This window comes from Physeter macrocephalus, unplaced genomic scaffold (assembly GCF_002837175.3).
Source record: "Physeter macrocephalus isolate SW-GA unplaced genomic scaffold, ASM283717v5 random_219, whole genome shotgun sequence".
In the NCBI taxonomy this organism is placed as follows: domain Eukaryota; kingdom Metazoa; phylum Chordata; class Mammalia; order Artiodactyla; family Physeteridae; genus Physeter; species Physeter macrocephalus.
In genome coordinates, this window is record NW_021145505.1 from 15,601 (window position 1) to 41,190 (window position 25,590).

Genomic DNA, 25,590 nt, shown 5'->3' on the forward strand with positions numbered 1-25,590 from the left:
TACGGAACAGTGGACCCCGAGCTGTCCAGGAAGGGACTCCGCCCGAATCCCCCTGATCCAGGTCACATCCACTCTCCCCAGGGCCGGAGCCCCACCTCAGCCACAGGGATCCCCCACCAGGAGAGCCCGGGGCACTCAGAGCCCTGCCCGCTCCTCACACGCTCTGCTGCCCCCACCCCTCGGGAAGTGGTCCTTTGCTCACTGGTTAACCAGCGCTGTGTCTTCCTGTGTCGGTTGCAGGCTGGGCCTCACAGCCCCCTGCTCACTTCATCCCACAAATATGCAGGGGCTGGGCTGCCCCACAGGCACTGGGGAAACCCGGCCAACAAGCCAGATCTGCCCTGTGGGTCCCACATTTGGAGGGAGAGACAGACGATAAACAGAAAGACAAATACATGTAAAACCTGTCAAGGGAGGGCAGAGGCCTGGACCCCCGCTCCCCCACCGCAACGGATCAGGACCCTCAGGACTCTGACCTGCCGGGGAGACACGTGTCCAGGAAGAATACGGGAACCTGCTGGTCCGTGGCTGCCCCATCCCCCTGGGCTCGCGCAGGCCCCACAAACCTGCCCCCCAGCCCAGAGGCGTCCCCAGAGAGGCCCCAAGCACATCTGGCTTTCTTTTCAGCTTCCTGGAGAGAATTGACAGCGTCAGCCTGGTGGACTACACGCCCACGGACCAGGTAGGTGGGGTTCGGCCGCGACCACCACCCGAACCGGGGGACACTGGAGGGTCTCTGTACCCTCGGGGCCCAGCCGTGCCCCTCCGGGAGGCTCCCTGCACCCCCCGCCCCCCGAGGTCTGAGCTCCTGGTCGCCCCCTGGAGTCCATCCCTCTATGAGGCCGACCCTGGGAGCTCAGTTAGCCTGGCCTTGAGCCTGCCCCTCAAGTCTGTCCTCACACTTCTCATCGGGCTCAGAGGGGCCACCGCCCTCCGCTTCCAGAGTCACTTTGGTGGCAGATTTACGTCCTAATGGATCTGGTGACCAGGAAAGAAACCCTGACACCTGGCAGGCCAGCAGAGGTGTCAGCCTTGTGAAACTGTATGGCTTTCTCATCGTCTTTTACCTTAAAGACTAGAACTGTGAGAGGAGAGAGAGTCTGACCCGGAGCGGCAGCTGGCGGGACGGGCGCCTCTCCCCAGACACTGGCGGGCTGCTGGGAACATGGTGTCAGTAGGGAACACTCGGGAGAGATTACAAGAAGCTTCTAAAGGAAATAAAAGCAGAGCCATCAAGTCTCCAAGACCAAACCAGTACATTAACTGTGACTTTCTCCGGGGAGTGAGACCGAGAGCATTTGTCTGAGTTTTTGTTTTTGTTTTTTTTTTTTTTGGTATGCGGGCCTCCCTCTGTTGTGGCCTCTCCCGTTGCGGAGCAAGGGCTCCGGACGTGCAGGCTCATTGGCCATGGCTCACGGGCCCAGCCGCTCCGCGGCACGTGGGATCCTCCCAGACCGGGGCGCGAACCCGGTTCCCCTGCATCGTCAGGCGGACGCGCAACCACCGCGCCACCAGGGAAGCCCTGTCTGAGTTTTTAAGTCCTGTTTCTTTTCCGATTTTCCTGTTTCTTTTCAATTCCGAGGGGATTGCTGTTTGGGACACTTGCAGCCTATGGCTGCCCCGGGCTGTCCTCCTGAGGACAGGGGTCACTTGTTTGCTTCTCTCTTCTCTGCCCCCAGGACCTCCTCAGGTGCAGAGTTCTGACGTCAGGGATTTTCGAGACACGATTCCAAGTGGACAAAGTCAACTTCCAGTAAGCGTGTGGGCAGGACCCTCCCGCGGGGCCCCCAGGCCTGGGGTCGGGGAAGCGGCCTGGACACAGGGCGATCCCGGGCCTGCGGTGCTGCAAACCCGCGTGCGTGCCCGCAAGCGCAGGTGTCAGTGCAGGGAAGGGAGGCACTCGAGCCCAGTGGCCTCAGGCAGGTGCAGAGGAGGAGGATGCAGGTAAGGGGCTTCCCGGGGGAAAGAGAGCCAAGCGGCCACTGATCACAGGGCTAAGGGCCGGGCCCAGAGAAATACCGGGGTGTGGACACCCATCAGGGCCAGACTGGGGAGGCCCCACTGGGCCCGTCTGCGAGGTCACCTGGGGAGCAGAGCCACGGGCCAGGGTGAGGGGGGAGAGCAAAGGAGAGATGTCCTCCCGCCCCCAGCTAACGGCACCCCCAACCCGCGTTCTCCCCCAGCATGTTTGACGTCGGAGGCCAGAGGGACGAGAGAAGAAAATGGATCCAGTGCTTCAACGGTGATTTCTCCCTCTCTCAAGAAAATGGGGACAAACCCACACTCCCTCCTGCTGCTGTGTTTCAGTAGCTTTCAATCCACTCACCTATCAAGTGCCTTAGTCCCATGAATACGGAAGTTAAGCATCCTGGGGTCACACTGTCTCTGCTAGTTTGGGGGCCCCGGGTCAATCCTGTGATCACAAGGGAGCTCTCCCCGGACATGGGTGGCCGTAACTGCTCTAAATAACCAAGGTGCCTCCCCCACTCCTCCCACCCAGACGTCACCGCCATCATCTACGTGGCCGCCTGCAGCAGCTACAACATGGTGATCCGGGAAGATAACAATACCAACCGCCTACGGGAGTCCCTGGACCTTTTCGAGAGCATCTGGAACAACAGGTGACAAGACAGTAAACTCAGTCTCCCGCTGGGTTTAAAAATAATGCCTCTCGGCTTGCTTTCATCTTTGTTCTCTGATGCAGTCCTTCCTTGTGATAAATCTTCTAAAACCATAAGAAGCCTCTTTCAGTCCATGTAATGTAGTGACTCACTTAAGATGGGGGTGTGAAGCTGATGGGACTTTGTCAGGAAAATCCAGATCTGTTTTGGAAGCCTAAGGTTATATACGGTTCAAAATTGGTTTTGTTTGGTTTTTAAAATGCAAAAAGCTCCCATTTAAAACATCCGCTCATGACTCGATGACCCCTGAGCCCCTCCCTCAACTTGTCAGCGAAGTGACAGGTCCCCACCCAGACCCTCAACACCCAGCTCCTCACCCAAGAGCCGCAGATGCCCTGTGACCATCTATTCTGTTGTTGTGAGAGCTTTAACTTCTCCCGCTTTTCTGACCCTTTACTAGTAAATTACACCACACAAATCCGAGCGTATTTATTCCTGACATGAACCTTGGCTTTGGCGCCAGTACAGCCCCGTGGAGCTGAATCCTCCTCCTGAGAGTTTATCCTCATGAGGGAGTCTTGTGTGCAGATGGAGTGGGGGCTGAGGTTCCAGGGCATCAAATAATCCCAAGCCCAGGGCCTCATCCGGAGGGCGGCACGTTGTCCTCTCCATGGATAATACCTGCGACAGAGGTGCCTGCTCTGGCAGTGGACCCACACCTGTGTGTTTCCTGCTCCTTTCCAGGTGGTTACGGACCATTTCCATCATCTTGTTCTTGAACAAACAGGATATGCTGGCAGAAAAAGTCTTGGCAGGGAAATCAAAAATTGAAGACTATTTCCCAGAGTATGCAAATTATACTGTTCCTGAAGACGGTAAGATTCCAAAACAAGTGTCTTGCAATTAAGGGAAATAATTGTTCTTTCAATAGCCCTGTAACTGTAATTCCTACGGTTCTGATGAATCTAGGAAACTCAGTTAATTCAGATCAATCTTCTTGACTCCTGCCCCACCCTTAGCTTCTAGAGTATTAAAATGTCCTTAGGGTCCCATTTGTAAAATTTTCAGAGTTCAGCTTGGTCCACGCTGAACAGGAGGAGGAAGGGCAGCTTGACGTGAACGCGGGGTTTGCGGGGAATCTCTTGCCTCCCGGGGCCCCGTGTCGGTCGGTCCGCCTGAACCTGCCAGCAGACCCCACACAGTGACTGATAGGGAAGCTGCTGTCTGAGCCACTCCGGCCAGGCCCGCAGGGATGGGGCAGCAGCGACCTCTGTCCCGAGCTGCCCGCTGCCGACCACCGTGTTGAGGCCTCTGTCCCCAGCGATGACTTTGGCCACAGCATGGTGACTTCATCGGGTGACCAGCCGTCCTGGGAGGCTGGGAGGCTCCTGGGACGTGGGAATTTCAGTGCTGAAGCCTGGAAGGTCCCGCCTGGCAAACCTGGAGGAGTCGGGACTCATTTCCAGTGGCTGCTCTTGGGTTTTGAGTTTCCTGGGCCACCAGAGTCTCCAAAGAGGGATTTGCTTATGGCAAAATAACCCCACTCCTCAAGGTTTAATCCCAAACTGGATAAAGCAGAATGAAGGGGGCTCTCCCAGAAACTTCAGTTAGAAGTTAAGAAACGTATCGCGGTCTTTGCACCAAGCTCAGCCAGCCTGGCGGGGTGCTTCCTGGGCCCGGGTAGCAGCCGCCGTCTGGGAGCACCCCAGCCCCCACGCCACCCAACCCGCAGCAGCCGGGCCTGCTCTGACCTTTCCTGGGAACCAGCCCCTCGCTCCCCTTACCCTGTCTGGTCAGCATTTTTCCTGGGAAAAGTCTCAGGATGAGCTGGCAGCCCTCCCTGCAGGACGGTTCACCGGGTGCAGGCGACTGGGGGCTGGCTCACCAGTCAGTAAGACGCTTCATCTGACTTGAGCAGAAGCTGTTCACCCGGCACCAAACACAAACCACTGTTGAAGTCAAAGTGACCTGGGAGGAGGAGAGAGACGAAGGTCACGTTTCAGTCTTTGGCTGCATGGCCCGTGTGCTTCCGTGCTCTGTGTGCACAGCCTCCATCCCGCTGTATGTGTGTGTCATGTCACTTAAATAAAATTCCCTTTGATTTTCTACAGCAACACCAGATGCGGGAGAAGATCCCAAAGTCACAAGAGCTAAGTTCTTCATCCGGGATCTGTTCTTGGTGAGCATTTTCCTTGCCCTTTGCTGTCCTGCCACCTTAGGGTGACCCTGCTCTTTGCACTTAGTCTCTCACGAGCTCATTTAATCTCCCCCAAACAATGAGGGATGGGAAGGTGTCGTTCCCTCATCTCATAGCTGAGCACACGGAGGCTCAGAGAGGTCGGACTTCCGACCTCAGGTCACACAGCTTCCCAGCAGGAATGGGCAGGGTACAGGCCCCGGGGCGGCACTGAGATGGCCGACCCCGCTTGCGTGTTGCCTTTCAGTGGGATGCGGGGTGTGGCCTCTCCTCGGCTCAAGGGTCACGTGGAAATGGACCTGCTCAGGTTCAGACGTTCCCTTTTTGAAAAAACTCTGTATATTGAGATGATTTCAAACTTACATAAAAAGTGAGATCTGGGGGGCTCAGCCCTGACACAGACACCTCCGCCCCCGGCCCTCGGTCCCCCGGAGCTGACGGGCTGCGTCTCCGCAGCGCATCAGCACGGCCACAGGCGACGGCAAGCACTACTGCTACCCGCATTTCACGTGTGCCGTGGACACGGAGAACATCCGCCGCGTCTTCAACGACTGCAGGGACATCATCCAGCGGATGCACCTCAAGCAGTACGAGCTCCTGTGAGCCCCCCAACCCCGCCCCGCATCCCAGGGCCGCCCAGCACAGAGCAGCGAGTCCCCGTCCATTGTGCGGGCTCTCGTGACCGCCGGGCCCCCGGCCACCTCTGCCCCCGCCTCCCCGCCCCGGTCTGTGTGGGGGTGAGGGGGCCCCGACTCATGGAGAACTTGGCAGATGGGGAGACGCAGTGGCCCAAGCGTGACGGGGCGTCGCCCTTCTGACCCCATGGGCCCACGACTCAGAGGAGCCCCCAAGCCGCTGTGGGGACAGAACCCCCTTCAGTCCTGTCTCCAGGGGCGGCTGGCCTCAGCCTCTGTGTCAGAGCCCCTCTGACCGTCCACACATCAGCAGAAACCCCCCCCCTCGCTCTGGCCACATATGTCCCGTCCACGATGGTCCCCAGACTCACGCTGCTCAGGCAACGGCCTCCTTTCATAGGTTCTTTTTGTTGTTTTACTGCTGGTTTATTACACTGTACAGACCACGAAATGTAATATTATTTTGTATAACTACTCAAGGAAAATCCCTGTAGATCTCCGTGCCTTGACTATGGCTGTCCCTGTAAAAGAAACGTGTTTCTGTTGTGCTGAACAGCTGTCATCATACTGCCGCTTGCTCTGAGAAAGGGAGTGAACGGTGTATAGAGAGTTTAGGGTGTTTTATCAGGTTGGTACTTTTTAACAATAGTCCTTGATAAATATATATATATATAAATTTATATAAATATAAATGATACACATTAATCATCCACATTTCACAAAATGCCACACCCACATCACAGGCTTCTTTCGGGGAACCAAGGATGTTTTTTCTCTCCAGAAAACATGTTTCTCAATTATCTGGCAATTTAAAGACTTTTCCAAGGTCACCCATTCCCTTAGTCAAAGTTTTTGATCCACTTACTTGACCACAGGTCTCATCGTAAACAAAGAGCGAGAAAAAGACAAGGGTTCCAGGCTTGTGTCTGGCCTTGGAGAATCAAAGGATAGAACGTGATTTGCCTTTTGAAGAAGAAACATTACAAAACCTTTATTTGAAATACAAAGTCAAAATACATGGCTGTTTCTCAACCTTGCAAGACTTTGCAAATGCAGCCTCATGAGTTACATCCAGCTCAAGACCTCGAAAGCCGTTCTCGTCTACCCATGGCCCTGAGGGCGGTTTTCTCAGGTCAAAGGCAATCTTTTAAATTGTCCAAGGTTATATTTCAACGACACAAATGCAGAGATGGGGCAGCCTAGCCTGCGTCACCGCATTAACTTCCATTTCGTCTTTTAGTCTTTAATATTTTTAAGTTTACTCTATAAAGCAGCATCTTATAATCCTTTGTAAACTCATCCACATTTAAATACTGCTCTTCCATGAAATAAAGGATGACAACTTTACAGACAATGCACCGTCACACTTTTTTTATTTCATTATCATCGAATTCCTGTTCCTGTCATCCTTATTTCATAAAACTCAGTTGAACTGAGACATATAAAGTGGAAATGATTTTCAGTTTCCATTGCATTTTCAGAGTAAAACATGAAAATCTGAAGAGCTACAGCCCCACACATACACCCAAAAAAATGAAGTTGTATATTTTTACATGCATTATTATTCAACAATTCCGCTGTAACTAAACTTCCTATTTAAAAGTCTGATTGAAGAGCCAGACTCTTAGGGGAAAAAAACACAAAAAGAATACATTTTATCAGCTTTAAAATTACCAAGGCATATTTATTTTTAAATACCAAAAGCCTCTTCCTGGTCCATTTTTCAAGTTTCTTTTGAGCACTGACAGGCATTCAATTCAAATTTAACAACTTGGTCTGCTGGAGAGAAAATTACACTCACCTAAAAATCTGATTCCAGGGACTTCCCTGGCGGTACAGTGGTCAAGACTCTGTGCTTCCACTGCAGGGGGCACAGGTTTGATCCCTGGTCAGGGAACTAAGATCCCGCATGCCGCGTGGTACAGCCAAAAAAAATTAATAAAAATCTGATTCCATTAATTTAGCACAGAAATACAAAAGTCTTGAGAACAATGTATACCTGCTTGTAGCATCTGTATTTTATTTTAAGTATACAGCTTTATAAAATATAAGAACTTGAGAACTACTCATAGGCGGACAGAAGCAAACCCAGCATTTGTGAACAGCTAACCCTCCGTCTTGGGGAAGGAAGGCTGTCTAGTGCATGCAAGTGATGACATTCATAGCTTTTACACACTGTACAGACACAATCTTTGATTACACATATATTTGATAAAACTAGAAGACAGACCGGCTGTAGAGACAAGTCCCATTTTCACAGCGTGAGAACAGCACAATCAACTATTGATTCTGCAGGACTCTGCACCAGCAACCCAGATCCTACGAGCCGTGCCCATGGCCCACTTTGGTCTCGCCCTCCGTAAGCACTGCCCGAAGTTCAGTTTCGTTGGTTTCAGGACTTACTACTAACTGCAGAACGTCTCCTGCTACTCACGTGGTCTTAAATTTTCTGAGCATGTTCCAACCGAAATGAAAAGGTGAGGCTACAAGCCCAGCATGGACTAACGTGAGGAGCACGAGGCCCCCGGCCGCCATGCAGTACGTGGTCAGAACCGTGTCCTCGCAGGGCAGGTAGCACTTGGCAAGGGCGTACTCTGTGGGCGTGATGCTGCCCTGGAGAGTAAGCAAGACCGTTAGCTGCCATGACAGCGCCAACCCGCAGACCCAACCGAGGAAAGGCAGCCGCTGGGCTTGAGGCACCTGAGACCGAGGGCACAGCCTTTAGCGCCCACCCGCCCCCAAGCACTGGGTCCCAGTGTGCTGAGTGCACACGACCTGGAGCTGACCTCCACTAAATCTAGCCCCTGGCATGGGGGGTTCCTCTAAAACCTGGGGGGGCACATGGCAGAGGGGTTCAGAGAGGCCTGGAGACTTAGCATCAGTGGTCATCCAGGAACAAGTAAGACACGGCTATTTTCCATGCCACTTGATGCTGAAATAAGCAACTGTTACCAGAAATATGTGTGCTGGGGGCATCTCAGTGGGCTTTTCTTTTCTTTTTTTTTTTTTGGTAGATGTTTTTGCTATGTGGAATGACAGTGGGGAACGTTCATTTACTTTGAATTTGAAAACAGGAGGTTTTCCCCATCTTGTTATAAAGTAAAAGCCCCTGACATGAAAGCACTGTGACCTGGATGCTAGACTCATGGGTCAAAGAAAGGAGCTGAAGCTTCAGGTCATCACTAATTAACATCTTTAATAAACGTGCAAGAGCTGTAGCATTTTTCTGTCAGAACAAATGGGCATGTCTGGAAAATAACACAAGATGACCCTGCGTCCTTAGAAAACGGAACAGGCAGAGCTGGTACCCGAGGGCACTGCAGGGATGCAGGATGAGACGCCTTGAGGTGTCCCCCCGCAGCCGCAACTGTCCCGAGAGGTGTTCCTGCTGGTGTGCCGGGGGGGGTGGTGTTTACAGCTTCTGTGTATTTTCACAGATTGCAGCAATTCAGTAGTTGATCACTGTGTTGATTTAAATACGTATGAAAGCTTTGAGACAAAAATAAAGGTTCACGTACCATGATGAAACTGGGGTTGTTTCTGTTCCTCCAACTGAAAGATGGCACGCTGACCTCCAGGACGCCGGCCCCGTGCAGGACCTCGCAGGCACTGTGCGTGTGGCCACTGAGGACCAGGCGCGGCCGGAGCCACCACAGCAGCTGCAGTGACAGCGGAGGTGGGGAGAGTGCAGTCGGGGCCCAGGGCCACCGCCACAGATACCACCCCGCAGCCACCGCCCCGTGGCTACCACGAAGCCCCCGCAGGCAGGCGGGCCCGCTTCCCTCGGCCCTGAAAATCCTTTGGGCGGTTTAGACTCCACCAAAAGTTGAGCTCAGGCTCTTAGGGAGAATCTATTCTTCTCATCCCAGATTTCATATTTTTAATTATATTTTCTCTTTATAAATCTACTTCATAAATGTACTTATATTTTGCTTTGCATATCACATACACCATATAGTATATAAATATTCGTGTGACTATATACATACAGACACACACACTTAAGAAAGCACATTCTAATTAAGTCCCTAAAAACTTAACTCTAAGTGTCATTCACCTTCCCGAATGCGTGGTGATGGGAAAACAGAATAAAGAATAGCTGAGAACATTATTAACTAGATCTTAGGGAACAGAAGTGGGTTTCCTGGGGAGGGGGCGGGGGGGGATGAAACAGCTGTGCAGGCACTGCCTGTCCCACCCCGCGTCCCTGTGTCCCCACGTCCCTGCATCCCAAAGGCAGCAAACCTTCCTCGAGGCCTCCTGGGAGAGCGCGTCGTAGCGCTCCTTGAAGGGGGTGTACTTCTCGTCGGGGGGTGCCGCGTCTTCCCCGGAGCAGTTGGCGTCATTTCTCCGGTAAAGCGGGAAGTGCTGTCCAGGGTCAGAGAGGCGTCAGGGGACCATAAGACCCTGGACGCTTCCTCCAAACACGGGCTGGGACCCCCTCACCTGCAGGAGGATGGGGGCCGAGGCCGGCAGCTGCTGCCCGTCTCCACACTCTTGGGGGCGATGCTCCTGCTGGTCAGAGGTCAGGCCCTTAACTCACACCCCCGCCTTCACTGGACGGTGGACGGTGGGGAGGGAAGGCGGGGATGCCATGCCCTGGGGGTGGGAGAGTGTGGAGTCCTACCTCCCGGGAGCAGTTCAGCCGGTGAGAGATTTCCAGGAGCTCAGCCTCTGCTCCAGAGCAGATGTCACAGCCATCCCCTTCCAGTGCGACGCTGTTAACCATCACGAAACTGAGGCAAGGGCAGGAGATCAGCCATGGGCCACCTGTGCTGTCCGCTGGCGACTGTGTCCCTGGGACACAGAAGCTACACACCCACGGGGAAGAAACCCCAGCACAGCTGTACGTCTCAGCCCGGCTGTGCTGTGTCTGCAGGTGCAGACGATGCTAAGAGGACAAAACAGCATCTCTGGGCGAGTCCAAGACACGGTAAAGGCTTTTCCACCCTGAACGTGTGAGAGGTCCCAGGTGACCACCACGCTGAGCGTCTGACCTCGTGTGCCTGGACCTCGGCTGTAAAACGGGGAGACAAAGACCCACCCACACACCCTGGCTCCCTTTGGAGATGACGTGAAATAAGACAACAGAGCAGAGCCTAAAACCCGGCGGGGGGTAGGGGTGCTGCAGAGCTAGCTGGGCCGGAGGAGCCCAAACTGGGATTGACAACAAGGCCAGCTGTGGTTCCCTGGGCCCCCTTCCCTCTAGTGCACCATCAGAGACGCCCACTACATGTGCCTTCCTTTCCCACATGCATGTCCACTGGGCACGAAGAAGGTGCCTGACACTTAAAGAATTTAGAGATAAGAAGCCGATTAATCCAATGATCTGGGACATGACCATCGTGTTTAAACTTTCTTAAGGAAATTCAAGTTCTAGGGGTCTTCATAAGAATTCACAGATAATACTCACTTAATTCCTTTCCAAGAAAACAGCCTTTCAGGGTTAAAAACTTTCTCAAATCGTTTTATTTTGTATGTGTTCATCCTACGTTCAATTGTAAAAAGAAACAGTTTTCAGAATGAACCATTTTAAGACGTCTTAAGAAGTATCATGAACACAGAAAGTAACTTCCGGGACCTGAGGGCCCAACCAGCACCCTTCGTTCTGAGCTCACACGGGACCCAGGTGGGCAAGGTGCCACCCCCACTGCCCCACCACTGACCAGCCCAGGGCCTGGAGCCTGGGGCTAGCGGCTTCGTCCCCAGGGCCCCAGCTTCCTCACTGGTACAGTGGGTAAAGTAATAAAAAATAATAGGTAAAATAAGAGATTAAATGTACAGAAGTACAGTGCTTCTAACAGGCTGGCACATCAGAAGCACTGTGTGAACATTAGCTAGTAAAGCCCAAATCATTTTGTTTTCTGATTCCCGAAGAAAACTGGCCACGAAATGTAAGTTTCAAGTTAGAATCACTCCAGGGCACATACAGACCAGCCGTGGGGCAGGCGTATGATGTGCAGGACAGCAGTCCCGCCCGCGTGGAGCCCCGCCACCTGACCGCACAGGTAAGGCCCCCCAGGCTGGGCAGGCAGGAAGGCGCAGCTGTGCACAGGGGCCTCCTCTGACCACTCACTGGTAATGGAAGCCGATGTCATGGTTGCCGGCCACGGCCCTCAACTGCACATGGGGCGGGTGTCGGAAGATCTTCCAGAAGCGCCCCACGTCGTCCGCCCAGGCCTGCAGGGAGAAGCACTGCCGCTGTGGCCAGGGAGCCTTCCCTACCCTGTTTTGAGGGTGAGGAGGTCACTCCCGCCCAGATCAGACATTCATAAAGCCAATGTGCGGAATTTGTAACATTCTTTTCCCAAAACTAACTTAATATTTTAACTATTTAATTTGATGCCAAATTTTAATGAAATGGTGTTATCTCCTCAAACCACCTGCTTCATACACCCACTACTTCAAGGTCACCTGACGGCCACGCACGGACCCCAGGCTGAGTGAGGATGCCCGCAGATCTGGGCATGTCCTAAGAACGGGCTCTGCAGAAATGTCAAGTACACTGTGTGTCCCCCCAGGATGAGGACCAGCAGCTCCCGCGGGGTCACACTCCCTGAGGCTGGACGGTGGGGTAGGGCCCAATGAGACGTGGGGGAAAGACAAAGTCCAACAAATCTCTCAAGACTTTTCTGACTTTAACTGTTAAAGCTTGAGAATGATGCTTGTTTAGTTCTTATTTTTATTAAGCCTAAAAAAATAAACTGGACAAACACTCCAGGCTGGACGATACCTAGTTGAATAGTAGTCAACTTTATCCTAAAAGTTTTAAATTTGGCCCAACCTAGGGAAACAAGCTGGATACAGAATCCTTCAATACATTTACAAAGACTTTAACAAATAATACTTGAGGTTAGAATAACATAAAATTAGAAAAAGATAAAATGTTCCGGGCTTCCCTGGTGGCGCAGTGGTTGAGAGTCTGCCTGCTGATGCAGGGGACACAGGTTCGTGCCCCGGTCCGGGAAGATCCCACATGCCGCGGAACGGCTGGGCCCGTGAGCCATGGCTGCTGAGCCTACGCGTCCAGAGCCTGTGCTCCGCAACGGGAGAGGCGCCAACAGTGAGAGGCCCACATACCACACACAAAAAAAATGTTCCCCTTGATTTGCAAAACCAACATCTATATCCAACCTCATTTTATAACTAGTTCCTTACATACAGCATTTCCATTATTTCATAATTAGTTCTGCACTAGATCACAACAAACACTGCAACCCTATGAACACTGGGTTTCTATCATACCTGGACCAAGACTTTCTTTGTACAGCTTAGGACCGTCCTGGGAAATTTCAATGAATTTTTAAAAATATCTTCCAGGGGACTTCCCTGGTGGTCCAGTTGGTTAAGACTGCACTCCGAGTGCAGGGGGCACGGGTTCGAGCTCTGGTTGGGGAACTAAGATCCCACATGCTGCACGGCGCAGCCAAAAAAAAAAATCTTCCAAAACCATTAGTGACAGCACATTTTTAACTAAGCAGCAAGAACAGCTTTTTTCCCCATTAATCCCAGGAATGCAGTAGGCAAAGCATTCTGACAGCCAAGGTGAGAAGGGCTTTTCTCTCTGGTTTGTGGAAAGGTTCGGGCCTGAGGGCAAAGGAACCTCCCACTAGGGCCCGGCTCCCCCAACCTTCCTCAGAGGAAGGAAAATGAGAGGAAAGCAAGTAACCTGTACATAGCACAATCTCATGATACAGCCGTTATATTTTAAGAGCCTAAAGTCAAGCTACGTTTCAGCATGTACTCTGTAATTCCGGGGACTACTGAAACGCTTCCCTCTTGCTTACTTTTCCCCTTCCGAGAGCTTCGTGGGAAGCGTCTGGCTAACCCAGGTGTCTCCTACACAGACAAACCTAAGATGAGCCGACCTAACTCAGGACTGTCATTGACACAGAGCCCAAAGACCTCAGCACAGGACCAGGGCGCCAGGGTCGCAGGGTCCTACCTGGGAGGAGCTCCACTTCCCTTCGTCAAAGACGTCTCCCAGGATGAAGACAACTCCGGGCTGCAGCAGCCACAGCGCCGTCTGGAAGGCTCGCTCCATCTGCCACTCCCTGGAGGCCAAGAGGAAAGGAAGGGTCAGTCCACTTCTTGGGCGGAGCTACATCCAGCGGATGGTCTGATGGGCCATTTAAAATGTGAACTAAAGGTCCCCGCTCCTTCTTCCACGGCCCCCCTTGCTTGGAAGAGCCAGGGTCCCCACCTGCTTCACTGAGGGGGCAAAGGCACCAGGGGACCGTCAGGCTGCCCCTCCCACCACTGCAAGGACTGCCTCCCTGGGTGGGACCCTCAGACCAGCCCCACCCTGCACATGAAGCTGTCCCTCCTTCACCAGAGCCCAGGGGCCTGGAGGGCCTGGATGCGGCTTCCAAAGATGCCAATGCCGACGGACACACGGAGGAGATGCAGCACAGGGCTTCTTGGGGGAGACGAGAGACACAGCCCAGCATCAGAACTCCCGGAGGAAGACGACCGCTCAGAGCCTCGGGCCTGCAGCCCAACAGGCCACAGCCCAACACGGCGGGCGCCCCCCAGCAACCCGTGGTCGCCTCGCCAACGCTGCCTACTGCCTTTGATTCCTGGTTTCTCTGTGGTCAACAAGACAGTGAAACCTGCTTTCACAGATAGTCACGGGATGAAGCGAGCGGGCACGGCGCCCACACAGGTGGGGCTTCAAATCGGCAGCGCCTGCCCCGCCTCCAGCTCCCTGGCCAACTCCGACTCCACCACTGTCCTGCGATCCCAGCTCCTCTCCCCTCCCAAAGCGGGTGTTACGTCCGGTGCACAATAGAGGGGACGGTAACTGTCCGTCAGGGGAGACTGAGGCCAAGAAACCTCTCTGCGTGGCCACTGCTTCACCCAGGACGGCTCACAAATACACATCTTGGTTTGCCCTGATTTACTGTTATTCACCCTGGTGAGGAAAGTGTGTAGAAGCAGCAGCAGGAGGACAGGGCAGGCTGCTCGCGGGACTGCTCATAAACAAGCCTCCCTAGGTGAGGCCCAAACAGAGAGCCCCGGCCTTGCCCTAGCCCTGGTTTAGCTCACGCCTCCTGGGGTTTAAAACTCCGAGGAAGAAGGTACAGCAGCCCCGCCATCCATCCCGCCTCTTTCGCCCACCCTGGGGACATCCCAAGCACTGGAGGACATTCCCGCCCACAGGAGTAAAGGCCCGTCCAGGGAGCCACAAATGAAGCCACGGTAACGAAAAGGTGCCAGGGACAGGGCCACCAGGGCAGGAAGCACCCCCATCAATTGCCTTCATGGCATCAAGCACAAAGGGCAAGGGGTGGAAGCAACCCAGTGTCTGGGAACAGATGACGGATAAACAGAATGTGGTCCGTCTAGAGAGCAGAGTAAAACTCCGCCTCCAAAAGGAAGGAGAAGGGCTTCCCTGGTGCACAGTGGTTGAGAATCCGCCTGCCGATGCAGGGGACACGGGTTCGTGCCCCGGTCCGGGAGGATCCCACATGCCGCGGAGCGGCTGGGCCCGTGAGCCATGGCCGCTGAGCCTGCGCGTCCAGAGCCTGTGCTCCGCAACGGGAGAGGCCGCAGCAGTGAGAGGCCCGCGGACCGCAAAAAACAAAAAACAAAAAAAAAAAAAAAGGAAGGAGATCCTGCTACCTGCCACCACACGGGTGGACCTGGAGGACGTTCCACTCCGTGAATCAAGTCAGACATAAAAGGACAAACACTGTGGGACCCACTTACTGAGGGACACAGAGCAGTCAAGTTGCTGGAGACAGAAGTAGATGGTGGGGGACCAGGGGCTGGGGAGGGGAGGGGAAGTCAGTGTTCAGTGGGGACAGAGTCTCAGCTGGGGAAGATGATGAGGTTCTGGGCATGGATGGGGTGACAGCTGGACAGTGCTGTGAATGTGCTTAATGACACCAAGCTGTGCACTTAAAAATGGTTAAGACGGTAAGTTTTACATTATTTGCATTTTACCACAGTTAAAAATAACATTTTTAGGAACTTCCCTGGTGGCGCAATGGTTAAGAATCCGCCTCCCAATGCAGGGGATGCGGGTTTGATCCCTGGTCAGGTAACTAGATCCCACATGCATGCCGCAACTAAGAGTTCGTATGCCACAACCAAGGAGCCCGTGAGCCGTAACTAAGGAGCTGGTGAGCCACAACTAAGGAGGCCACGAGCTGCAACTAAGGAGCACACATGTTGCAACTAAAGGAGCCAGCGAGCGGCAACTAAGGAGCCCACAAGCCGCAACTAAGGAGCCCACCTGCCACAACTAAGATGCAGCACAACCAAAAATAAATAAATAAATAATTTAAAAAAAAATTTTTTTTAAATAACATTTTTAAAAGCCTTCCAATGAGAAAACAAACAAGCCAAGCAGGTCTAAGCTGTCCCCAGGGAAACATCCACAAATCTGCTCCTCCTCCAGTCTCCCAGAGAGGCAAACCCAAGGGCTCAAAATTTCATACCAGGGCTTCCCTGGTGGCGTAGTGATTGAGATTCCGCCTGCCGATGCAGGGGACGCGGGTTCGTGCCCCGGTCCGGGAGAATCCCACGTGCCGCGGAACGGCTGGGCCCGTGAGCCATGGCCGCTGAGCCTGCGCATCCGGAGCCTGTGCTCCGCAACGGGAGAGGCCACAGCGGTGAGAGGCCCACGTACCGCAAAAAAAAAAAAAAAAAAAAATTTCACACCAGAGAGGTGAGGGGGAGAGGGAGACCCCTCTGCGGACCTCGTCCACATGGCCTGTGAGGTTTCCCGTATGAACCCACTTGCAGACGGGGAGACAAAGGAGCTCAGAGGCCTGATAACTAGTCCAGAGCCACAGGACTCAGATCCACACCCGACTCACAATCCTGGGTCCTTATACATAACAGACACTCAGTAAATAGTAAGTTAAAGGAAAAGCCAAATGCCCCAAACGTCCTTCGAGGAGAAAATAATGAACGCATCCCTAAAGCCATGAGGCCCAAGCCGTGGGGAGAGGCTAACAAGCCTCCAGCCTACGGACCCGCAGAAAACCCTCCGTAATTTGTCCAGCCCCTACCTCCGTAATTTGTCCAGCCAGTGGCCTCTCACAGCCCCGAGCAGGTGGGTGTCAGCCAAGAACATGGCCCTGAGCACAGGCTCAGGGGTCCCGAGTCCACCGGCATCTGCGGGAGTTTTCACTGCAGGCCAACTGCACCGGAAGATCACTAGGTAATAGATTAGAAATTCACAAAAGAGAAGCACAGCAAAGACGATGGCTGTGAGTCTCAGCAGCACCAAGCCCCTCCTCTTCAGTGGACGGAGGTGCTGCCTCCCGGCCCCCAGCCGGGTCGAGGCCATGTCCCCTGCAGCCATGTCCCTGCCTGGGGGTGCAGCAGCCAAGTCAAATCCACGAGACTTCCCACATGGAAACTAGACTCCTGGCCAGGTGCAGCTGGTGCTGGTGTCTTAGCCGAGTACCTGCGGGGAAAGGAAGAGGACCGGGTGATGTGTGTCCCTTAACAAGCCACTGTCACTAGCCCTCCATTAAGAACTAGCAAGTTCCAGAACCCTAGCCCTCCATTAAGAACTAGCAAGTTCCAGAACCCTATCACCTTCCCAGATAAACAGGACTGTCCTGTACTTTCACAAGGACGACCCACCACGTGACTTACAGATAAGGGAAACAGTGGCTTCGAGGCGGTCTCTACACCTCCACGTGACAGGATAGAGCTACTAGAATGATCTTCCCACCAAGATGACAAAGTTTTATTACTACTTTAGAAATCATGAGATGGAGGGAGTCTAGGGAAGGATGTTGAAGGTGCGAGACATAACGGGAAAAGTCAACAATTAGCAAGCAGGTGCCACTTGGCTCCCAAAAGGATGCCCCACCTACCTCCTCAAAAATCAACAGGCCGTAGCCCCATGTAATGTGTTGCCTTTGGTGTGAATTCTCCACTTTTCTACACGGCTCTTCCACAAAAGAAGTAGACATTCACAGACAAGGTGCTTCCTCGCTGGCTCAGGGTTGGGGTCTGATGCAGCCACAGCCATGAACACTGCATTGGGTTACACACATTCCCACAAACATGGGTTTTCACCTGCACATCAACCTTAAACTCTAGATGGCCTTCCTTTATAAGACATTTATGTGCGATTGTCTCTCTTCGGGAACCTTTCAAATGTTCACGGGTTCATCTGAATCGTAGATGAACTCTGCATCCATTTTTGACACATCTGACGAGAATGCTGATGAAAGGGTGGCCTGAGGTGGGTTTTGAGAGGTGGCCTTCCACTTTAGGTTCCTCCACTAGTGCTCAAGACCAGAATCCTACAACAGGTGGTAACCTGGAGGCCACAGAGAGCTCAGACTCGGGAGAAGCTCCAGAAGGCAGGGGGAGCTGTGGAGACACCCACCATGGATCCTAACTGAGCCAATAAATACAGAGAGTCCTTTCCAGGGAGGTGATTTTCTAGGATGGATCTAGGAACCTTCATATGGTTGACAACCAAAGGGACAAGGACACTCATTCTTTTAGGGCTTAAAACAATCGCTGCAAAGTCCGGCTTCCAGAATGTTTGCACCTGCACCTGTAAAAGCCCAGCCTACTCCACAGTGGGGTTTATAACACGCAACCCCTAAGACGCGGAAAAACAGCAAAACCTCACCTAAAAACAAACAGGGGCAAACGTATATGTTGAGCCATTAAACAAAAGCTTAAAACACAACCCAGTATTGAAAATATCAGAAACTGATCAATGAGGAAGCCTGCTTGCGACGACTGAAATCATGCTGACGGCTGTGGGGCTGCACTGCTCAGGACTCACCTCCACAGGCGGCTTTTTAGAAAGGAGGAAATGATGGGCAGGTGCTTCCCACCTCCCCGTCCCGTCCCATGTCTGCCCATGAACCGCACTGTTTATAGTAAGTACCCGATGGGAGAGGGAGCAGGACTCAAAGGCTAGACTTTAAACACGTCCCTTGGGACACAGAGGTCACAGGCAGCCGTGCATGTGACCTGGGATCATGGAAGACGCACGACACACAACAGCTTTACCCCCAGGTCCCCACCCGTTTTCTCTAAGGAGAGTGCAGAGTGGCTCTGAGAGTGGTGGCGCCGCCTCGTGACGTGTGGTCACCCCACGCGAACCTCTGCCCACATGGCCAGCGCTTCCTTGGACAGCACGAGGAGGAGGAGCAAGTCCTTTTTGCTGCCATGCACTCATCACGGTCACACCTCAGATGTGGACAACCATCAGCGTGACTCGGGGCACGGACTCTCTGCTCGCTGATAAAAGAGGGAAAAGCGAAGGGACTCGAAGGAGTAACGAACCCTCTCAACACCATCAGCCTCCTCAGCCTGGACTCATTCAAATGTACCAAAACCACTTGCTCTCACTGTCCCATTTTCTTTCAAAGTCCTAGAATCTCCTAAAATCCTGAAAGCCAAGGCCAAAACAGCAGCTGAAACTTGCTAGACCCTCATGTCCCCACCCACGAGGATGGGAGGGAGGGAGCCCCAGCCCTGGGGCTGGTCGGGAGCCTTCCGTCAGCAGCCTTTGCTCTGTGGGTCCGTTTCCCAACGAGAAAACCCTAAGGACAAGTTAAATGGCTCCTCCACACCCACTGCTCCATCAGAGAACCTTGTTCCCCACAGCATGGTGACAGAGACCTGGGAGCACAGGGAGGTCACGCCCAGGGGGGAGGACACAAGCGCACGAGGACAAGCAGAGACACGGGGGGTTTGCACCGTGGGCACGGGGACCCCTCCCAGCCCGCCCTATGCCCCACGGCGGTCAGCTTAGATAAGGGCCCAGGCAAACAGGTCAGAGGGCATGAGCCCTGGCCCTTCCTCAGGCTTCCGTGTTCTTTCTGCCATAAACAAACAAACCAGAGGACTCAGAAGGAAGGAGGGAGGGAAGGGGAAGAAAGGAAAGAAGGAGGGCAGCAGGCCAGCCAGAGGCTGTCGAGACACATTTTCTGGAGAAAACCCCAATATCACGTGAACCTGGTATAATGTGATCATTAAAAAATAGAACTCACCATCAGAGTGAAAACCGTATTTGACAGCTTCTGACACCAAATCTTTCAAACAGAATTCCTTTTGCTCAAAGCTTGGAAACTGCTTTTCTTCCTCTTTCCAAAACTCACTGTACCATCCATCAAAGTCATGTTCCCAACTCTGTCTGCAACGTCATGGCCACAGCCCACCCCCTTGACCTTCTGAAGTGAAGGCAGTGTTTAGGGTTGACACGGTGGGGGAACCAGGCCAGGCGTGGCTCTGAGCCCCACCCTAGGGGCCCAGACGTCACTTCCACCACAGCTGCTTCCTACGGCCCTCTGCTCGCTCCCAGCCTGCAGCCGGCCTCAGGCACCTGGCTGCTGCTCACTTCCTGGCCCAGCTCGAGGGAACCTGCAGCCATGGGCAACCAATCACTACCCTGCGGCTGGCGGGGCAGGAAAGAGCAAGACGGAGCAGCCCTGGCCCTTCTTCCGGTGTAGCATCCTCCGTCAGATCTGTGAGAATGGACTGCAGCTCTGCTGGGGGACCTCGGCAAGTCCCCGACCCTCCCTGGGCCTCGCGGGGTCACAGCACCTGCCCCCACTGCACCCATGGAGATTAACAGAAATGTTCACAAAAGTGCTTTTTTTTTTTTTTTAAAGTAAGTCTTTCTATTGTTGACGGTAAAATTAACCAACAGTCGATCTAAGGAAAAAATGGAAAATTTTATTCAAGCCAACCTGGGAGATGGTCTTTTGTTTCTGAGACAAAGGGTCACACATCAAATGTATCACTGACAGTTTACACAATCCAGACCTGCACATACGAGCAGTGGGTGGTGGGCCGTCACGGTCCCTTACAAGTTGAAGAAGGAAGGTCACCCCGTAAGGAGCTGTGACCCTTGATGAGATGAAGAAGGAAGGCCCTCTCTAAGTAAGGAGGGCTGGTCAGTGCAGGTGCATAGCACACACTAAAGGGAGGAGGAGGCCCAAATGGGCGGAGAAAAATTTTGTATCTAAGGTTTTCTCGTCTCGCCATAAAATATGAATTTTATTTCATCCCTATGAGGCAGGCTTCTCAGGACGAGATTAGAGTCAAGCTCACACCCTGAGGGATTCCCGCAGGCTCGGTCAGTGGAACCCAGCAGGTCCAGGGAAGGAGGGCCAGTGACCGGAGGGTCTTGGAGCCATGGAGGCCGGGCTGACCCTGCTTCTCCATTCATTCACTACATGGTGCTTCTAACGCTTCACACCTGAAGCCCCCAGACCCTTGCCTCACTAAAAGTAAACCTTACGTTTTATCTCAACCATAATAAAAACCAGTGACTTAAGATCCCCACAGCTGTTAGGGAACCACTGACTGAAACTGCCCGCCCTGCCCAGGGAGGATAATGACCGCTTGCATGATTTATCTTACAACAGGCGGTCCTGATAAGGAACACAGACTGACAAACAAGCTACCAACAGCCAGAAGAATTAGGGAGAGCCCAAAAGAAGGCAGGAGATGCCAGCCTACAATATGTCCTGCCAAACTCTCAGAAACCCTCACGCTGGAATCCATCTTGACTGAGATGCCTGCACTGCCAGGAACTGGACCAAATACAGGCACAAGCAAAATGACTGGCCATAGATGACCTGGGGAGCTAAACCCATTACCATAAACCCTGAGACTACAAGCATGTGGCAGAGCAGGTCTCCTGGGTTCCCTTACCCTGCTGCTCTCCACCTGGGTGCCCCTTCCCACTAAAGTAAAGTCTTCTGATTCATCAGTACATGTGTCTCCTCGGACAATTCATTTCTGAGTGTTAAAGACCCCACCCTTGGGCCCTGGAAGGGGTTCCCCTTCCGGTAACACAGCCACAGCTTGAACCACCAAATGCTACTGTCCCTTCCACGTCCAGGCTCTCACAGGTGAATGGAGAGAAAACGTGTCCTTTCTTAGACTAAGCGACAGGGGGTCTGGCCCCTCCCAGGCCCAGATGCCACCGTCCCCTCCTGCCTGATCTATAAACACACGAAAAAGATGTGTTTATCCATCTGTATCACCAGCCTGTAAGAGGAGGAAGTGGGAAGTTATGATAAAGACTATATTCTGTGTGTTGTCTTCTTGGGATTAATGATGAATAATTCTGTCCATATTAGAAGCTTTCCTCTGTGTTAGCAGGTCTGGGCTCAAAAGGCAAAATTAATGTAATATTATTGTTTTCATTCCCCAAGTTCAATTTGTCAGTTTTATTAAGCTCATCAAATTTAACCCAGCAGGAAAGCCATACAGGCTCCGGACACAGCTCAGTCTGGCCTCGGATGACGGCACAGACTCACAGGTCTAGGACCCCTCCTGGCTTATCTACATGTAAGAGGCCCTGCTGACCCCTACAGGGCTGAATCTTGGTATTCTGATTTCTACTACACACACACTTCTTATTCCTGACAACACAGACGACAGCAGTAAAAAAACAGCTCAGTAACATCTACTGAAATGGAGCAGGACCCTATGGAGCCCACTCTGGTACAAGGTCTTTCTGTGTGCCCCGTTTCTCATGTGTAGAAAATAGGCTTCACTCAACCTCCTTGACCTTTCCCGAGTCCCAAAGGGCAGATTCAAACAGTTACTAATCAGGAAAGGGAAGGAATGCAGAGACAAGGACGTAACAGTCAAGAAACAATAGTGCAGCCTTGGGGCAGGGTCCTAGTTCCCCCCTCAAGAGATACAAGTAATAATGACTTTGAGCTCTTCTGCAGAACTAAGGCTCCCACACAGGTGGAAGAAGGCAACTTCAGGCTGAGCACAAGATTTCTGGAGCCCCGCCCTGCTACCTCACCACCAACCAAACAGAAGCAAGCCACACACCCTGCACCCTCCCCCCAAATTTTGCCTATAAAAACTTTTCTCTGAAAAACCATCGGGGAGTTTGGGGTTTTAGAGCACGAGCCACTTGCCTCCTTGTATTGGCGCCTTTCCAATAAATACCGCATTTTCCTTCACCACAATCTGGTGTCAGCAGACTAGACCCAAGTTTGGTTCGATAACACTACTACTCCAGAATTTTTCAAAAAGCTAGAAGAGACTCATCACTGGTTTATAAAATCAGTTTGGTGGTTTCTAACCCAAATTTTTAAAAATAAAATAGAATAAAACAAAACAGAAAAGACAAGCCTGTAGGGCACACTGTGGAGGAAAGGCAGAGTAAAGCTTTAAGCTCCGTTTTTCTGTACACGTGCCTGTGTGCACTGGCCATGACATCAACAATACTTCCTACTGCACTAGGCTCTCCGCTCCCTGCACAGGAACCCAGCCCATTTATCTTCATGTCCCCCCTTTCACGCCCACTTGGTGCCTGCAAACAATAGGTGCTCAATAAATGTGTGTGTACTTAATGGCTTACGTTCAGTTTTATTTATTTTCCCAGGCATTTTAGAATTACAAACACACAGCGCGGCTGTTTCAGTCCATCATCTCTCTTTAAATGCACAACGGTCTACCTTCATCACAGACACAAGAGGGAAAAGGACAAAGGCTGTTCCTGCTCCTCTGAGTGGGAGCCAGGCGGGAACATAAAGACTGGCAAACACGCACCCAGAACCGTCCTCTCACCAGCCCCAGTGTGGGACTCAAACAGAGGAAGAGCCCGGGCAGCTCTCTGGTTGGAGGGAAGTGATGACAGTCTTCCCCAGCCTCTTTGGAGAAAACACTTTCTTCTAAAAGGGAAGGACACAGAAGCGCTTGGAGCTCCTGGGGTCTCCCCTAATGTCTGGGGCCCGGGTGATCCCAGCAGCCAGGGAAGCCCACACCCCAGTGTGTTATTTCCCAGCGTGTGACCTCAAGCAAGTCACTCAAAACAAAACAAATAAAAAAGGGACAGGATGGTTATTATCAAAAACAAAACAAACAGAAAATAACAAGTGCTGACGAGGATGTGCAGCAATTGGAATCCTTGTGCACTATTGGTGGGAATGTAAAATGGTGCAGCCACTGTGGAAAACAGTATGGTGGTTCCCCCCCAAATTACAAATAGAACTATATGATCCAGCAATCCCACTTCTGGGTACATACCCAAACGTATTGAAAGAACAGACTCAGATATTTGTACACTAATTTCACTGCAGTACGATTCACAATAGCCAAAAGGTGGAAGCAACCCAAGTGTCCACTGATGGATGAATCATGAGTAAACAAAATGTTGCATGAACATCTAATTACAATGGAATATTATTCAACCCTTAAAAAAGGAAAGAAATTCTGACACAGGCCACAACATGGATGAACCCTGAGGACAGTATGCTGAGTGAAATAAGCCAGACACACAACAACAAATACTGTACGATCTCACTTATATGAGGGCCCTTCTACTTCCCTGGTGGCTCAGTGGTTAAGAATCCGCCTGCCAATGCAGGGGACATGGGTTTGAGCCCTGGTCCGGGAAGATCCCACATGCCACAGAGCAACTAAGCCCATGTGCCACAACTACTGAGCCCGGGCTCTAGAGCCCACGAGGCACAACTACTGAGCTCACGTGCCACAACTACTGAAGCCCGCGCGCCTAGAGCCCAGGCTCCGCAACAAAAGAAGCCACTGCAATAAGAAGCCCGCCCACCGCAGCGAAGAGTAGCCCCCACTCAACGCAATTAGAGAAAGCCTGTGCGCGGCAACAAACACCCAACGCAGCCATAAATAAATAAATAAATAAATTTATATATGAGGGCCCTACAGAAGTCAATTCCATAGAGACAGAAGTGGGATGGTGGGTGCCAAGGCCTGGGGTGGGGGGAATGGAGAGTTATTATTTAATGGATATTGAATTTCCATTTGGGAAGAGGAAAAAGCTCTGAAAATGGATGGTTGTGATGGTTGCAGAACAATGTGAATGTACTTAATGCCACTGAACTGTGCACTTAAAAACGGTAAAATTTATGTTATGTAGGTTTTGCCACAATTTTTAAAAAAGAAAACAAACACATGCACACAGAAGACCCTATAAATTAACAATGTCCTATAACAAGGGCTTCCTTTTAGATTTAAATTCACTACTTTTATATTTAAAAAAAGAAGAAAAAGTGTTGGGAGCTTGGATTCAGGGGAATATCACTGGGTCATCTCACCTTTTAAAGACAGAGACTGGTATGAAGGCTGGCTTGTGCTCCCCAAAATCAGAGCGCCTCTACCTGAAATAAAACACAAACTGTGTGTTTTGTGGCAGAATAAGCTTTCATTCATTAACTATCGTTAAAGCGGAAAATGCATCACCTCCTAGAGGGCACAGTGGCTGCTGCCTCCTCCACACAAGGAACCTGAGCCACGCTGAAAGTAAAAGACACCGAGAACCACACAGCTAACGACCTAACGACCGACATTAGTTACTGGCCAAGAACAGTTCTTTTAAGTTGTAGTATAAATACTTACACATAAAACACGTATACAACATTGCTCTGTATGGCCCAACACACAATAGTAGCTGCAGTCCATCACTGGGAGCAAAATATTTCATCCATTGACTGATTTTTAACTTCAAAGCTATCACCGAATAGCTAACTTCCCTCCCCCCCAAAATTAACATTAAAACATGTTTAATACTTGTCCATTAATGTTAAATTCATTATTACCACAATGTCATCAGTGGCTGTTTGCATGTTAAATTTTCCATCTTAAATTACATTTTTAAATAAGACGGGTTTTTAAAAATCTACAGCAGCAAACTAGGAAGGGAGCAGCCCCTACAATTTAATACATGGGCCTTAGGTAATGGTAATTTTCCGGCAAATAAATAATTTCCAGTATACCGTTTTCTCAAGAGGTAAACCTGCGTTCCTAAAAGGGAAAGGGGGCTGCAGCTCGCAGGGCCGCGAACAGCAACGAACAGAAGCTCCGACGCCTCAGAGCGGAGGTGAGACGGGGCCCGGCTGCCTGGCCCCCACCTGCCTGCGCAGCCGCCTGCTCCGGTCCCGGAGACCCAGCCCCGCGCCGGCCTCTGGCCGCGGGCTCCCACTGCGGGTCCGCAGGGCACGCCCCGTGCGTTCCCGAACCAGCCCCAGTGCGACCGACGTCCCGGACCTGCCGGCGGCGCGACGCTTGCTCCGCAACGGACCCAGCGGGCTACGGGGGACGGGCGCGCGGGGCGGGGCCTGAGCGCCGTTGGAGCGCTGGGGGCGGGGCGTAGAGGCTCGGGAGTGGAAGCACAGGGGCGGGGGGCGGG

The 25,590-nt window shown here is 52.1% G+C and overlaps 2 protein-coding genes across 14 annotated transcripts in view; one reads left to right on the forward strand and one right to left on the reverse strand.

Moving 5' to 3' along the window:
• The first annotated feature begins 404 nt into the window (after nucleotides 1–404).
• On the forward strand, nucleotides 405–7,860 carry LOC102997025 (guanine nucleotide-binding protein G(olf) subunit alpha). 2 transcript variants are annotated; one of them, XM_028484727.2, is made up of 8 exons: nucleotides 405–520; nucleotides 628–682; nucleotides 1,680–1,753; nucleotides 2,184–2,242; nucleotides 2,501–2,621; nucleotides 3,366–3,496; nucleotides 4,733–4,800; nucleotides 5,283–7,860. In XM_028484727.2, the coding sequence occupies exons 4-8, from the start codon at nucleotides 2,185–2,187 to the stop codon at nucleotides 5,634–5,636; spliced, it is 732 nt and encodes a 243-aa protein (XP_028340528.1). In that variant the 5' UTR covers nucleotides 405–520; nucleotides 628–682; nucleotides 1,680–1,753; nucleotide 2,184; the 3' UTR covers nucleotides 5,637–7,860. The 2 variants fall into 2 exon arrangements, with proteins under 2 accessions (XP_028340528.1, XP_007109867.1); XM_007109805.4 differs by having other exon boundaries at nucleotides 412–520; nucleotides 5,275–5,520.
• The window catches only part of MPPE1 (metallophosphoesterase 1), an 18,845-nt gene continuing 435 nt past the window's right edge, over nucleotides 7,181–25,590 (reverse strand). Inside the window, exons 1-13 of one of the 12 annotated variants that reach the window (XM_055082684.1) lie at nucleotides 25,178–25,301; nucleotides 24,645–24,698; nucleotides 24,500–24,562; nucleotides 17,294–17,456; nucleotides 16,475–16,875; nucleotides 13,399–13,507; nucleotides 11,530–11,633; nucleotides 10,867–10,941; nucleotides 10,081–10,189; nucleotides 9,900–9,968; nucleotides 9,699–9,821; nucleotides 8,972–9,112; nucleotides 7,181–8,066 (exon numbers count right to left, since the gene is read on the reverse strand). In XM_055082684.1, coding sequence (XP_054938659.1) covers nucleotides 7,884–8,066; nucleotides 8,972–9,112; nucleotides 9,699–9,821; nucleotides 9,900–9,968; nucleotides 10,081–10,189; nucleotides 10,867–10,941; nucleotides 11,530–11,633; nucleotides 13,399–13,507; nucleotides 16,475–16,770 — 1,209 coding nt within the window. In that variant the 5' untranslated portion in view covers nucleotides 16,771–16,875; nucleotides 17,294–17,456; nucleotides 24,500–24,562; nucleotides 24,645–24,698; nucleotides 25,178–25,301 and the 3' untranslated portion in view covers nucleotides 7,181–7,883. The other 11 variants (XM_055082682.1, XM_055082681.1, XM_024120495.3 and 8 more) reach the window with 11 other exon arrangements.